The 16,752-nt window shown below is 38.9% G+C and overlaps 1 protein-coding gene across 2 annotated transcripts in view; it reads left to right on the forward strand.

Moving 5' to 3' along the window:
* The first annotated feature begins 6,432 nt into the window (after nt 1-6,432).
* Nucleotides 6,433-16,752, forward strand: part of LOC117711779 (cytochrome P450 2C11) — a 32,937-nt gene continuing 22,617 nt past the window's right edge. Inside the window, exons 1-3 of one of the 2 annotated variants that reach the window (XM_034507657.2) lie at nt 6,433-6,719; nt 7,708-7,870; nt 8,026-8,175. In XM_034507657.2, coding sequence (XP_034363548.1) covers nt 6,555-6,719; nt 7,708-7,870; nt 8,026-8,175 — 478 coding nt within the window. In that variant the 5' untranslated portion in view covers nt 6,433-6,554. Of the gene's footprint in view, nt 6,720-7,284; nt 7,304-7,707; nt 7,871-8,025; nt 8,176-16,752 lie in introns of those variants that run through there. The other variant, XM_076920298.1, reaches the window with a different exon arrangement.

Here is a 16,752-nt window from a genome sequence, read left to right on the forward strand (position 1 = left end):
CTCATTCTTTTTATTAACACTTGTTAATTATACATAGTAATATTTCCTTTTAGAATTTTTATCATTATTGTGTGTATGTACACGATGCATGTGTTAGTATGTATGCTTCCATGTACATGTTCAGGTCATTAGACACCTGTGGAGTCACTTCTCTCCTTTCATCTTTCAGTTTGGTTCTGGGGATCAATCTCAAGTTCCCAGGTTGTACAAATGCTGCACTCCTTGAGCCACCACATCAGCCCTGACACTTGTATTTTGTATCAGCCTTTCACACTTGTATTTTGATCATAGTCACCCCATCACCTTTTCTGCACTGTGAATCAAAGAATCAAAATGACCATCACCCCTTTTGGGACACATTTAAATTGCCATCTGATAGCATGCAATGAGAAATCAAAGTGCCTTCTGTGATATTCCTACCAAACTGCATAACCGAATATCGTAGTTAGGATTTTATTGCTATGAAGAGACACCATGACCATGTCAACTCTTATCTATGTCAACTCTTAACTCATGTATTAAAGGAAACATTTAGTTGGATCTGGCTTACAGTTTAAGAGGTTTAGTCCATTATTGTCATGGTGGGAATCATGGCAGCATGCAGGCAGACTTGGTGCTGAGGAGCTGAGAGTTGTACATCTTGATCTGCAGGCAGCAGGAAGAAACATATTATACTGGGCATAGCTTGAGGATAGGAGACCTTTAAGCCTGCCTCCACAGTGACACACTTCCTCCAACATGGCTACACCTCCCAAGACTGTCATTCCCTATGGGCCAAACATTCAAACACATGAGTCTATGGGGTCATTCCTATTCCAGTCTGTGTGGGGTCACACTACCACACCAGAATCTGATTATAAGGAAATTGGGTAATCTCAAATCCTGAGACATTTTGAAAACTTCCAACCACTGCTCTGCCAAAGTGACCAGGTCACAGAAAGACAGGAAACTATCATAGGCTTCAGTTGGCTAAAGAGAAATGAGAATTCATTGAGAAATGTGAGTCAACATTGTGAAGTGCATATTAAGATTTACCATTGAAATAACAAGAAGAATGAGAATTAGATGGCCCTAATGCACTAATTTTAATGTTTGGATTCTGAGGGTTATGTTATGATTACATATGAAAATTTCCTTTTTAAAACAGGAATTCTTTGCTACAATATTTCTGGTTGGGAAATGCAGACCACCAACTGATTCTCAAATGTTTAAAACATTGTATGGAATTCAACTTCTCTCTACATCTATGGTTGTAAAAATTGTAGGAATATGAAAATATAAAAGGTATTTCTAGTAATAATTAATAAATCCTGGCATGGAATTAATACCTGGAGGGAGGCTCCCAGTTAACCTGGTCTACATCTAGAGTTCCAGACCAGCCAGGGGTACATAGTGAGAGTTGTTTTAAGAAAAGAAAACAAAACACCAAAAAACAAACAAATATAAAATAGTAATTAAAAGTATATAAGAAACAAGGCTAAATAAACAATGTTTTCAGATGAAAATGAAACAACCAGTACTTATAACACCCAATAATGAAAGTATAAGAAACTTAAAGCATTTAGAAAAGATGAACAAGATTGATTTTACCCTGCTTTCTGGCTGCCTGTCTATAGGTGGGCTCTGTTGTTCTTCACACCAGTATTTGTGACATGCTATTTGGAGTCCTAGTTTTTAAAACTTTGAACTAAACAGATCTTTTTTTTTTTTTTATAAGTTAACTGTTCTCAGCAATTCTGTTATAGCAATGAATATTGGATAGATGCACTGATCTAAAGCTTCATAGCAGATCATGTAGGTAAGCGAAGCATAGGGAATTTATGGACTAGAAAAATGACTTTTCTTGATTCTGTGTGTTGGGTTCACATACATGTTCACTTAGTAAAAACTTACTGATTCATTTAGGATATATATATATATATATATATATATATATATATAATTTATTTATTTATTTTATGTATATGAGCACACTATTGCTCTCTTCACACATACCAGAAGAGGGCATCAAATCCCATTACAGATGGTTGTGAGCCACCATGTGGTTGCTGGGAATTGAACTCAGGGCCTCTGGAAAAGTAGTCAGTGCTCATAAACACTGAGCCATCTCTCCAGCCCCTTAACTATATATTTTAGACCTCAGTAAAACACTCTAAAGGATGATTTGTAGGTCAAGCTTGGGGGCACATGAATGTAACTTCATCCCAACTAGGTTAGAATCTGTGGAAGGAGGACCGCTTGAGTACTTAAGTTCTAGACCAGCCTGGGCAATAAAGGCTCAATACAAGAAAATTTTTGTTCACCTAATTCATAATTCTACCCAACTTGAGGTTCACATTTCTAGTCACCATATCCTGTGAATTCTGTAGCCCATCACTGTTTTCATATTTTGTAAGTATTCATCCTTCCTCACTAGCCTAAAAGCAATCTAGAATTGTATCTGATTGGCTGTAATAAAGAGCTGACAGCCAATACCTGGGCAGGGAGTGGAAGGAGAGAGAGAGACAGAGACAGAGACAGAGAGACATTGCAACAGAAAGAGTAAGAGGAGACAAAGAGGCTGGCCAGAGGACATGGAGGTGAGTGGACTGAGCAGAGCATAGAGAGAGAGCTAGTCACATGGCAGGATGCAGAGCCAGGATTAGTCAGTAAGCTGGATAGCTAGCTGGGAGACTCTCCTAGCTAAAAGGCCTATTATTTAAAATATTAAAAAGCCTGTGTCATTAATTAGACTACTGGCTAGTCTGAGAAAGTCCTGTTCTATCTCCAAAGGGTTTTATTGAAACAACTTTGACACTAGAGTCACTGACCTGGGAATTGGAACTTGGGTTCTAAAACAAGGTCTGATTATTAATTGACTCACTATGTCATTCATTTTTTTCTCATTTCTAAGAAGTAAAGCAGGCTTGAAGTATACTCTGAAATCCTTTATGCTTCTCCTTCACCATAACACTTTGAATTCTACAAAGAAATAGGATTTAGCAGAAGCCTCAGCAGGAGAGTAGAGCAGAGATATCAGTCTCTCAAGAAATTAATAGCATTGGTAACAATCATTGAATTAATGTAGTCCAAAATAACACACAAGTTAAAGCAATAATTCTTTGTCCCCGTTAAGGCACTTACCAAGATTTAAGATTAGGACAAGAAAGATGGCTCAATATATATAAAAAAAAGTGCTGGTCACCAAGCTTAATGAATTAAATTAAATTCCAGGGATCTACATGGTGTAAGGAGTGAATGGACTCCTCTGTTGTCTTCTGACCTCCACTTTAGTGTTACGACACCTGTGGTCCCCAAGCAGAGACATACAAATTTATTTATTTATTTATTTATTTATTTATTTATTTATTTATTTATTTTAGGTTTTTCGGGACAGAGTTTCTCTGTGTAGCCCTGGCTGTCCTGGAACTCACTCTGTAGACCAGGCAGGCCTTGAACTCAGAAATCCGCCTGCCTCTGCCTCCCAAGTGCTGGGACTAAAGGCGTGCACCACCACAGACCGGCGAGACATACAAATTTAAAAAGTAAATAAATGTGGTCCCCCTAGCATAGACACAGACACTAAACAAACAAAAAGTAAATAGTAGTAAAAATAAAAAGATGAGGTCACTGAAATTCCAAGATTATAAAACCAAACTCTTCTGACCTCATTTTAAACTAACTGGGTGTGTTAATTATTTACCAAATTAATGTGTACTTTGAAAGTCATTGATTAGATTGAATCAAGACTGAATCATGTTATAGAATGAGTAAGTGTTGGCAAACCTATATGAAGTGAAAATTTCACAAAAGACAGAATGCAAAAGCGAAGGGACACGGTTGTAGCCCAGTTCTATCACCTATACAGTTTGTGTGTTTTCGGCCAAAGCACTGAATTTCCGAAGTTCAGCTTCCTCCAACCTCAAAATGGGTAAGCGGGCTTGAGAAAATCCCAAGGGTGTGAAAGTTGTCTATAAATTGTTAGTGCCTAATAAATATAATAAAATATTGTGTGGGTGTGTTTGGGGACCTAACAAAACTTAATTTTCCTGTACTATAGCTCAAAAATTATGATGCTAATTCAATATTATTCATAACAGCCAAGATATAGAAACAGGGGATGGACAGATGTCTCTGTTTGGTTCCCACTATATGTGTCAGGAGGCTCAGCACACCCTTGGAATTCCGGTGCCAAGAGATCTGACATCTTTTAGGTTCTACAGGTGCCTGCATTCATGTTAATGCACACACACACACACACACACACACACACACACACCCTGAAAAATCTTAAAAAGATAAATTCATGTTCATCATCAGATGAATGGATAAAGATATTGTAGTGTATCTGTCTGTATACAATGTGGCATTCAGCCTTATTTGTCACAATACGGACGAATCTGAAAGAAAGGTTGAGGGAAAGGAGCTAAACACAGAAACAAAGGTACCTCATTTGCTGAAGCTAACATATGTTAGTCAAGCAAACAAAAAGAGTAGAAGCGATTGTCTTCAGCGGAGTGGGAGAGGAAATAGGAAGAATTAGGACATATGCTTCAATTTGCAGTTAGATAAGATGTACAGTGATTTCATATAAGAGCAGTAGTTAATAATGGTATTTTATTGTATATGAAAACTTGCTACAAAGTGTGTGTGTGTGTTATATGTGAGTAGAATAAACTCAAGACCTTGTGCATACTGAACAAACTTATCATGGAGCTGTATCCCTATTCCACAGAGTTTAGCACCTATATATGGAATAAATAATAATAATAATAATAATAATAATAGATTTTATTGTAAATTGGAGAAAGGACAGATTTAGGTCCCCACATCCAGAATCCCAAGAAGCACAGTCTTATTTGAAAGAAAAAGCAACTGACATAAAGTAATGGATTATGTCACTTTGTGTGACAGTTAGTTAAGTATATCAGAGTATTGTGTTGCACAGTTTAAATGTAGGCAATAAAAGTAAAAAATTTAAGCAGTAAAAAATGCTCTAGGCATGAGTTAGCAGTTAAGAGCATTGGCTACTCTTCCAGAGGATCTGGGTTCAATTCCCAGCTCACACCTGTTTGTAACTCCAGTTCCAGAGCTTCTGACATCCTTACACAGACATGCATGGAGGCAAAACATCAATGAACATAAAATAATAAAAAAAAAAAAACCAGTGTGGTGTATATCCTGAGTGATGTCCATGAGTGGCACTATGGCCATTCTGTTATCCTGCATTCTCTGAGGGGTGAGAAGTAACCTCTGCCCAAAGGGCTTTGTAGGATGTTCAATGTCAAAAAGTGTGTTTATTATCTGAGCTAATTACATGGCTTAACTGTTGATTAGTCAATTCTAATGTTACTACAGCACATTTAAGGAAGTATCCTAATGACTGGGAAGGTTTACTGAGTAAACATTACTTTACATACAAGTACACGATTTACCTTCAATGCATAAATTCCCAGTGATCGTCAGTCTAAGAATGCAGATGTTTGAACAATCTTTGGATCAAATCGTTTACTTGATTAGCTCTCAGTTTAGATTGTATGTTGGAACTATCTGGGGTATTTGGAAAAAACAAACAGTACATGGGTGATATGTTTTGCAAAAATCAGTATGGAGCGACGAGAGGGGTGCCTTGGCACGCCCATGTTGAGGCGCACGTGCCCGCGTCACCCTCTTTCCCCCTCCCCCAAGGTACCAGTTATACGTGGGTCTAGTATAAAAGAGAGTTTATTTGGAGGCATGGGAAGGGGGTTTGAGAAGGGAATTGAGCCGGGTGGTGGTGGCGCACGCCTTTAATCCCAGCACTCGGAAGGCAGAGGCAGGCGGATTTCTGAGTTCAAGGCTAGCCTGGTCTACAGAGTGAGTTCCAGGACAGCCAGGACTACACAGAGAAACCCTGTCTCAAAAAAAAAAAAGGGAATTGAGGCAGAGAAAGAGAGGGGACAGAGAAGTACAGAGGGGGGGAAGGGGAGGGGGAGGGAGAGGGAGAGGGAGAGAGAGAGAGAGAAGAAGGAGGAGGAGGAGGAGGAGGAGGAGGAGGAGGAGGAGGAGGAGGAGGAGGAGGAAGAAGAAGAAGAAGAAGAAGAAGAAGAAGAAGAAGAAGAAGAAGAAGAAGAAGAAGAAGAAGAAGAAGAAGAAGAAGAAGAAGAAGAAAGGAGGCAGGCCGGTAATATGTGGACAGACAGACAGAGAGAGAGAGAGACAGACAGATAGGAGAGAGAAGGGTCAGAGAGCAAAGAGAGGCCAAACAGTCCTTTCTATGCAAGCCAGGCTCCTATCTGGATGTTGCTACATAACTTTTGGGCGGAGCCAAGGAGGAATGCAAACAAGCTAATCTTGGGTCTCACCCAAAGCTAGTTACAGCAGGATTTCAGGGTGGAGCAGTAGAGAGAGAGAGTAAAGAACAGCTTCTGTTTGTGTGTGTGTTTTAACAGGCCAGAGTCCACAAAGAAGAAAGATTAAAGCATATCTAGCTGATTGGTCACTTAGGTCTCAGAAGCACATGTTGAGTTAGCAGCTAACATTAAAAGCCCTGGGCTGCAAGCTCACAGGAGTCTTCCTGAGAAGACAAAGCTGCCATGGATCCAGTCCTGGTCCTGGTGCTCACTCTCTCCTGTCTGCTTCTCTCACTCTGGAGACAGAGCTCTGGGAGAGGGAAGCTCCCTCCTGGCCCCACTCCTCTCCCACTTGTTGGAAACATCTTTCAGATAGATGTGAAGAACATCGGCCAATCTATAAAAAAAGTAAGTGTTTTTTAAAGCTTCTCCAGTGTTACAAAAGAAAACTAATCTCTGCTATTATTTAACTGTTTTCTTGTAAAGCAAACATTCCCATAGCTTCTTATATAGAGAGTGCCATAGTTAAAATAGTGGAATTCTGTAGTGCATACAAATTGTCTCTCAGAGCTTGCCTCTGTGTGTGTGTGTGCGTGTGTGTGTGTGTGTGTGTGTGTGTGTGTGTGTGTGTGTGTGTGTGTGTGTAGATGTAGGTGTAGCAAGTGTGGGTGAAGAGACCAGAGGTTAAAGTTGACTGCCTTTTTTTTTTTTTTTTTTTGAGACAAGGTTGGGTTACTGGCTGAACCTAGAGCTCAGTGATTGGCTAGTCTGGCTGACCATCAAGCCCCAGGATCCTTCCCATGACTGGGATTATTGATGGACTGGAGAACACCTACCTTTTTATGTGTCTGGCTGGACTCTGAATTCCAGTCCTTATGACTGCACAGCAAGCATTCTGCCAACTGAGCCATCATCTCCCCATAACCAAGGGACTTACAAAAATGTAGATTTCTTACTATTAATCACAGAATGCCCTGAAAAGAGCTCAGCAGGTGACTGTGAAGCAAGAGCAGAGTAGCTGCACGTTTGTCCAGTACAGGCTTTGGGGACTGACTGCCCAGGTGGCAGAGATCAGATGAGCAGGGCTCAGATTTGGGTCCTTTATTTCCTAGCCATGTTGAATTTAAAATTTCCTGGGCTTCAGTCTTGTTAGCTCTTAAATTAATAAATGTGGTGGAGGTGTTGGTGAGTTGTGATGATCTCTCGCATTAGTTAGCGTCATTTTGCCTGTGGCAGCTATAAAAAAAAGGCACAGTGTTTATGTATGAAATCCAGCAAATGATGTTCTACAACACTATGATGACATAGTTGGGTCATGAACAGTTTAGGCTACGTATTGATTTTCTTTTTTTTGCTGTTATTTCAATGTCTTTTTTATTTCTTTTCAATTTTCCAGTTCTCAAAAGTCTACGGCCCTGTATTTACTCTGTATTTTGGTATGAAGCCTTCTGTGGTGTTGTATGGGTATGAAGCCGTGAAGGAAGCTCTTGTTGATCTAGGAGAGGAATTTTCTGGAAGAGGCAGTTTTCCAGTATCTGAAAAAGTTAACAAAGGCCTTGGTAAGTGTGAGTACAACTGTGTGCATGTGTGAGTTGAGCCTTGGCCATGCAGATGAGACTGGATGAGGTCTTCAGGCAGCTCTGGGCCATCCAGCTGACACTATGTAACAGTTCCCTGCTTCCTCCTGACCAGTTTCTGTTTCCCGTTCTGGTAGGAATCATTTTTAGCAATGGGATGCAATGGAAGGAGATTCGGCGTTTCTCCATCATGACCCTGAGGAATTTCGGGATGGGCAAGAGGAGCATTGAGGATCGTGTTCAAGAGGAGGCTCGGTGCCTTGTGGAGGAACTGAGGAATAGCAAAGGTAGGTGTTGCTTAGTGTCACCGACCAGCTTGCTCATTTCTGTAATGATCTCCATGGCAACACTTCTGGGACAGCCTACATTGAGGGCGATGCTTGGCCGTGCTATGCATGAAAAGTGGTTTTGTACAGAGAGCCAAGGAAGCTTCTGTAGCTCTTTGCCCTCCATGTTTGCATCTGGGGTGGGGATAAAACTTCATTAACATCTATTTTGTGCCAAACAATACTTTCCAACAACGCCATACAGATGAAAGATTGAATATCATGTACAAAATTTGGCAATTATGTCCCTGACATAACTGTGGGCTAACTATTCTAGAACATTTCACTGGGAAATATTTGTGAGATGACATTACAAAAATGACCTATTACTCCATGGGACATGAAACCATGCATGCTTTCACTTAATAGCTCTGGTTTGTAGCTTCAGTCTCCCTGACAGTCATATCTGTGGTCCTTTCAAGGCCCGTGTCTGCAGTGTTCACTTCAGTGGTGTCCTGGTGTTCATCCATGCCTTCTAGTCCCTAGGCATTGCTAGTGCCCCTGAGTGCTTGTGATTTACTGCTCAGTTTTGACTATTTAAAGATGTCAGCTGGGGTTATTTTATGTTAACCATAGTGCACCTTTGTTGTTTGCATACTTTAAGAGAAGTCTACATCACAAAAGGGAAGTTTTAAATTAATTTATTGAACCAAATCTTAAATATTATTAATGCTTAATCTCAGCTTCCCTAATTGTAAGTTGGCTCTATTTCAGTTCTTCTTATGTTATTCTCTGTCTATATTGTTGTACTAATTGTGAGTTTTATTTCCCGTGTTTTATGAGGCTCTGACATCTTGGGCTGTTCCTCCCAAGGCTAGCTAATATAGTGAACAATAGCAAATACTTTCCCCAAAGCATGCTTTTGACATACAATCAAGCCTATCTATGGCCCTCGTCCACTTTCTTTAGGAAATTCCCAGACACCAAGTTTTTATTCTTGCTGTAAATCCACTTAGGGCCAGGGTGTGGGACAGTTAAGAACCCCTCACAACCATGGCCCAGAGGTCTCTGCATACTTTAGAATCCTAAACTTACAAAGCCTGCCTTTCCTGTCTCATTAGTCCCATTGCCTACAAACTCCAGCAAAGGCCTTGCTCTCTGTTTACCCTTGGCCGTCTGCTTCCTACCCCTTGGGAACTGACTTTGACCTTTCTAGAAGAGTCTGTTGAAGGGTATCCTGATCTGCAAGCCTCACAACATCTGAAAGAAAACGAAATTCTAGCTGGATTTTAAAACAATTAGATTTCGAGTTAGAGTATGGACGGTAACTTTTTACCTACTTCCCACTCTTGGCGCCACACATCTGAGATGTAATTGTCATGGTAAACATGACTTCCAGCTTGGATTCCAAATGACCCTGATATTTACATGTCCTTCAAAATGAACCAGGAAGGAAGAAAGATTGAGAATCACACTTTCACTATGAACTTCCTTTCCACCTTGAGTTTTGTAAGATAATCTTGTTTTTGTTTTTTTTTAGTTTTCACTATGAATGCGAACATGGAATATTGGCTTTCTGTGCCTGGCTTGTTTCACTTTATGTAATATGCTCCAAATATGTCTATTTAGTATGAAGGACAGTATTTCGTTCTTTTTAAAGACAATAATATTTGAATGTGGATATAGACCTCAGTTACTCTACCTGTGGACATTTCTTAACTACTATGAGCAGTATGCACATTTTTGACTTATCATCCTTAATTATAGCTGATGTACATTTGTAGACTTTTTGTATTAAAATTTATTCATATTTTATTAGAACAGGTTGCTTAAAATTGTCCACAAAACAAATTCCCTTTGACTTAACTTGTTCTTCTGTACTGTAATGGAATGGAATGAGCTAATATGATGCTGAAATTAAAAACCTTATAGAGGTTGGAAAGAGTGTGCATGAATTTATCACATTGGCTGCTCTTGCATAAGACCTACCTGGTTTGATTCCTAGCACACACACCTGAAGTTTTACAAACATCTATAACTCCAGTGGTATTTAATTTCCCGTGCTTACCTCTGATGGACACAGGCATGCACACAATGTACATACAAGCAAGCAGACAAAACATTTATACACATAAAATAAATAAATCATAACCAAAACAAACAAACAAAACCCCTTAGTATTCTGTTAATGGTTTGTCATGCAATAGCACAAACGTCCACTAGAGGGTGGGCTTTAACAAACAATGTGGACTCTGGTGCTCATGAACATTATTTCCACAATAGGAACCTCTTGTTAGTTTCCAACCCTGGTATATGAATATGAACATTACTTATCAATTTAACTTTTATGTTTGATATGTATGTTATATAAGTTAGTAATGACATTTTGAAAAATTTTAGGCAAATGAAGCTATCTTCTAATAATTGGGTTCAGTTTTACTTTTTAAAAACTGGCACGAAATTGAATGTAGGGTCTTGAATCTGCTGACAAAGTACTTAACTACTGAGTTATATCAAAATCTTTGATTTCACATTTTATTTTGAGATAGAGTCTCTATATGTGTCCAGGATTGTCTTAAACTCACTGTAGCCCAGGCAGGCTGAGAACGTAAGGCATCCTGCTTCAGCTTCCTGAGTGGCTAGGATTACCTGCCAGCATCATCTGGCCAGGATGTGTTTATTTTCATTAATTAAAAATGATATTATTATTATTAAAGATTTATTTTTTATGTAATTTGGTGTTTTGTCTGCATGTATGTATGCACACTGGAATAAGGACTTAGGTCTGATGGAACTACAGTTATAAAGGGTTGTAAAGTGCCATGTGAATGCTTGAAATTGGACTCAGGTCTTCTGCAAGAACAGGCAGTGTTCTCAACTCATGAGCCATTTCTCTAGTCCCCATAAATATTTTTTTGTCTTTTTTACATTTTTTTACACTTGTCCCACACAATACCTGCATCTTTTATAATCTTTCTGTTTTTGGTCTTCCTTTCTGCTGGTTACATTCATCTGTGTTAAAGATTTTTAGATTGTTATTTTTTACTTCCTATACTAATATTTAATTATCTATAAGCTTCCTAGGAGGATGTAATTCTGTGTTTGTAACTATTAGATCTTTAAAATTGTTTTGTTTTCTCTCCCCCTCCTCCTTCTTCCCAAGTGCTGGGATTAAAGGTATGTGCCACCACTGCCCGGCCTTTTTTTTTTTTTTTTCTTCTTTTTTTGATTGGTTGTAATATTTGTGTTTCAAATTCTATCCCCTTATCCCATTCCCCACCACCACCCAGGAGCCCCTTATCCCATCCCCCCTCCTCCTGCTTCTATGACTGTGTGGTTTTCCAGTTTCTATGATGTTGTTTCCATTAACATAAACTGCCTCCTAAATTTCTAAATCCTTCCATTTGTGTTATTAAATCTCCTATTTTTCTTTTTTCTTTCTTTTTTTTCTTTTTTTCTTTTTTCTCCTTTTTTTCATCTCTCTTTTTAAAATTGGGTATTATATTTACCTTTCAGATTTTATCCCCTTACCCCACTTCCTCCCATCACCCAGAAACCTCCTATCTCATTCCCCCTCATGCTTCTATGAGACAGTGCCTGTACCTATCCCCCACTACCCCCTCCCCACCCTCACTTACCCTCCCCCCTATCTGTGTTCATTTTTTTTATGGGACCAAGAAATTCCTCTCCCATCAATGTCCGACAAGGCCATCCTCCCCTACATATACTGCTGGAGTCCTGGGTCCCTCCCTATGTGCTCCCAGGCTGGTGGTTTAGACCCTGGGGGGCTCTGGTTGTTTGGTATTGTTGCTTTCCTCCTGGGGTCACAAACCCTTTCTGCTCCTTCAGTCGTCTCTCTAAGTTCTCCATTGGGAAACCCTTGATCATATCAGTGGTTAGCTGTGAGCATCGTCCTCTGAATGTGTTAGTCTTTGGCAGACCTCTAAAGAGACAGCTATATCATGTTCTTGACAGCATGCACTTCCAACCATCCACATCAGTGTCTAGCTTAGGTGACTGTACATGGGATGGATACCCAGGTGGAATGGTCTCCTGATGGCTCCTCCTTCAGTTTCTGTCCCATGTTTTGTTTCCGTATTTGCTCCCTTGAGTATTTTTGTTACTTGTCCTAAGTAGAACTGAGGCATCCCCTCTTGGTCTTCTTCCTTTCATGTAGTCTGCGGGATGAGTCTCTGCTATTTCAAGCTTTTGGGCTAACATCCGCTTAACAGTGAGTAAATACCATGTGTGTTCTTTTGTGATTGGGTTAACTCACTCAGGATGATAATTTTTAGATCCATCTATTTGCCTGTAAATTTCTCGAATTCATGATTTTTAATAGCTGAGTAATACTCCATTGTGTAGATGTACCACAGTTTTTGTATCCATTCCTCTGTTGAGGGACATCTTGGTTCTTTCCAGCTTCTGGCTATTATAAATAAGGCTGCTATGAACATAGTGGAGCATATGTCTTTACTATATGTTGGAGCATCTTCTGGGTATATGCCCAGGAGTGGTATAGCTGGATCCTCAGGTAGTGCTATGTACAGTTTTCTGAGGAACCGCCAGACTGATTTCCAGAGTGGTTGTACCAGCTTGCAATCCCACCAACAATGGAGGAGTGTTCCTCTATCTCCGCATCCTCGCCAGCATCTACTATCACCTGAGTTTTTGATCTTAGCCATTCTGCTTGGTGTGAGGTAGTATCTCAGGGTTGTTTTGATTTGCATTTCCTTGATGACTAAGGATGTTGAGCATTTCTTAAGGTGTTTCTCAGCCATTTGACTTTCCTCTGCTGAGAATTCTTTGTTTAGCTCTGTACCCCATTTTTAATAGGGTTATATGGTTGTCTAGAGTATAGTTTCTTGAGTTCTTTGTATATATTGGATATTAGGCCTCTATCATGTGTAGGATTGGTTAAGATCTTTTCCCAGTCTGTTGGTTCCTGTTTTGTCTTATTGACAATGTCCTTTGCCTTACTGAAGCTTTGTAATTTGATGAGGTCCCATTTGTCAATTCTTGATCTTAGAGCATAAGTCATTGGTGTTCTGTTCAGGAACTTTTCCCCTGTGCCTAGGTATTCAAGGGTCTTCCCCACCTTCTCTTCTATTAGTTTCAGTGTATCTGGTTTTAAGTAAAGGTCTTTTATCTACTTGGATTTGAGCTTTGTACAAGGAGATATGAATGGATTGATTTGCATTCTTCTACATGCTGACCTCCAGTTGAACCAGCACCATTTGCTGAAAATGCTGTCCGTTTTCCACTGGATGGTTTTAGCTCCTTTGTCAAAGATCAAGTGACAATAAGTATGTGGGCTCATTTCTGGATCTTCAATTTTATTCCATTGATCTTCCTGCCAGTCTCTGTACCAATACCATGCAGTTTTTATTACTATTGCCCTGTAGTATAGGTTGAGGTCAGGGACAGTGATTCCCCCAGAAGGTCTTTTGTTGTTGAGAATAGTTCTCACTATCCTGGGTTTTTTGTTGTTCCAAATAGATTTGCAAATTGCTCTTTCTATCTCTATGAAGAATTGATTTGGAATTTTGATGGGGATTGCATTGAATCTATAGATTGCTTTTGGCAAGATGGCCATTTTTACTAAGTTAATCCTGCCAATCCAAGAGCATGGGAGATCTTTCCATCTTCTGAGATCTTCTATTTCTTTCTTCAGAGACTTGAAGTTCTTGTCATACAGTTCTTTCACTTGCTTGGTTAGATTCACTCCAAGATATATTATATTATTTGTAACTATCGTGAAGGGTGTCATTTCCCTAATTTCTTTCTCAGCCTGTTTATCTTTTGAGTATAGGAAGGCTACTGATTTGTTTTGCGTTGATTTTATATCCAGCTACTTTACTGAAGTTGTTTATCAGATTTAGGAGTTCTCTGGTGGAAGTTATAGGGTCACTGAAGTGTACTATCATATCATCTGCAAATAGTGAAATTTTGACTTCTTCCTTTCCTATTTGTATCACTTTGACTTCCTTTTGTTGTCTAATCGCTCTAGCTAGGACTTCCAGTACTATATTGAATAGGTAGGGTGAGAGTGGACAGCCTTGTCTAGTCCCTGATCTTAGTGGGATTACTTCAAGTTTCTCTCCATTTAGTTTGATGTTGGCTACTGGCTTGCTGTATATTGCTTTTACTATGTTTAGGTATGGACCTTGAATTCCTAATCTTTCCAAGACTTTTAACATGAAGGGATGTTGAATTTTGTCAAATACTTTCTCAGCATGTAGTGAGATGATCATGTGATTTTTCTTTGAGTTTATTTATGTAGTAGATTACATTGATGGATTTCCGAATATTGAGCCATCCCTGCATTCCTGGGATAAACCCTACTTGATCATGATGGATGATTGCTTTGATGTGTTGTTGGATTTGGTTTGCGAGAATTTTATTGAGTATTTTTGCATCAATATTCATAAGAGAGATTGGTCTGTAGTTCTCTTTCTTTGTTGGGTCTTTGTGAGGCTTAGGTATGAGTGTAATTGTAGCTTCATAGAATGAATTGGGTATTGTTCCTTCTGTTTCTATTCTGTGGAATAGTTTGAAGAGAATTGGTATTAGGTCTTCCTGGAAGGTCTGATAGAATTCTGCACTAAAACCATCTGACCCCGGACTTTTTTGGTGGAGAGATTTTTAATGACTGCTTCTATTTCTTTAGGGGTTATGCGACTGTTTAGATGGTTTATCTGCTCCTCGTTTAACTTTAGTACCTGGTATCTATCTAGAAAATTGTCCATTTCTTCCAGATTTTTCAATTTTGTTGAGTATAGGCCTTTGTAATAGGATCTGATGATTTTTTAAATTTCCTCTGTTTCTGTTGTTATGTCTCCTTTTCAGTTCTGATTTTATTAATTTGAGTACTGTCTCTGCGCCCTTTGGTTAGTCTGGCTAAAGGTTTGTCTAGCTTGTTGATTTTCTCAAAGAACCAGCTCCTGGTTTTGTTGATATTTTGTATAGTTCTTTCTTTTTCAACTTGGTTGATTTCAGCCCTGAGTTTGATTATTTCCTGCTGTCTACTCCTCTTGGGTATATTAGCTTCTTTTTGTTCTAACACTTTCAGGTGTGCTGTCAAGTTATTAATGTATGCTCTTTCCATTTTCTTTTTGTGGGCACTTAGAGCTATGATTTTTCCTTTTAGTACTGCTTTCATGGAGTCCCACAAATTTTGATATGATGTGTCCTCATTTTCATTTAACTCTAAAAAGTCTTTAATTTCTTTCTTTATTTCTTCCTTGACCAAGTTATCATTGAGTAGAGCATTGTTTAGTTTCCACGTGTATGTGGGCTTTCTGTCATTTTTGTCCATGTCAAAGACCAGTCTTAGTCCATGGTGGTCTGATAGGGTACAAGGGATTATTTCAATCTTTTTGTATCTGTTGAGGCCTGTTTTGTGACCAATTATATGGTCTATTTTGGAGAAGATACCATGAAGTGCTGAGAAAAAGGTATATTCTTTTGTTTTAGGATGAAATGTTTTATAGATGTCAGTTAAGTCCAATTGGTTCATAACTTCTGTTAGTTTCATTGTATCTTGGTTTAGTTTCTGTTTCCATGATCTGTCCATAGCTGAGTGTTGGATGTTGAAATCTCCCACTATTATTGTATGAGGTGCAAAGTATGCTTTAAGCTTTAGTAAAGTTTCTTTTATGTATGTGGGTGCCCTTGCATTTGGAGCATAGAGGTTCACAATTGCAAGTTCCTCTTGGTACATTTTTTCCTTTGATGAATATGAAGTGTCCTTCTTTATCTTTTTTGATTACTTTTGGTTGAAAACTGATTTTATTTGATATTAGAATTGTTACTCCAGCTTGTTTCTTGGGGCCATTTGCTTGGAAGATTGTTTTCCAACCTTTTACTCTGAGGTAGTGTCTGTCTTTTTCACAGAGGTGCGTTTCCTGTATGCAGCAAAATGTTGGGTCCTGTTTATGTATCCAATCTGATAGTCCATGTCTTTTTATTGGAGAATTGAGTCCATTGATATTAAGAGATATTAAGGAAAAATAAATGTTGTTTCCTGTTATTTTTGTTATTGGCGGTGGTGTTATGTTTGTATAGCTACCTTCTGTTAGGGTTGTTGGAAGATTACTTTCTTGCTTTTTCTAGGTTGTAGTTTCCCTCCTTGTGTTGGAGTTTTCCACCAATTATCCTTTGAAGGGCTGGATTTGTGGTAAGATACTGTGTAAATTTGGATTTGTCATGGAATATTTTGGTTTCTCCATCAATATTGATTAAGAGTTTTGCTGGGTAAAGTAGTCTGTGCTGGCATTTGTGTTCTCTTACGGTCTATATGATATCAGTCCAGGATCTTCTGGCTTTTATAGTCTCTGGTGAGAAGTCTGGTGTAATTCTTATAGGTCTGCCTTTATATGTTACTTTACCTTTTTCCCTTACTGCTTTTAGTATTTTTCTTTGTTTGTATATTTGATGTTTTGATTATTATGTGATGAGAGGTATTTCTTTTCTGGTCTAGTCTATTTGGGGTTCTGTAGGCTTCTTGTATATTTAAGGACATCTCTTTCTTTAGGTTAGGGAAGTTTTCCTCTATAATTTTGTTGAAGATATTTACTGGCCCTTTAAGTTGGGAGT

Source organism: Arvicanthis niloticus, chromosome 1 (assembly GCF_011762505.2).
Source record: "Arvicanthis niloticus isolate mArvNil1 chromosome 1, mArvNil1.pat.X, whole genome shotgun sequence".
Taxonomy (NCBI): Eukaryota; Metazoa; Chordata; class Mammalia; order Rodentia; family Muridae; genus Arvicanthis; species Arvicanthis niloticus.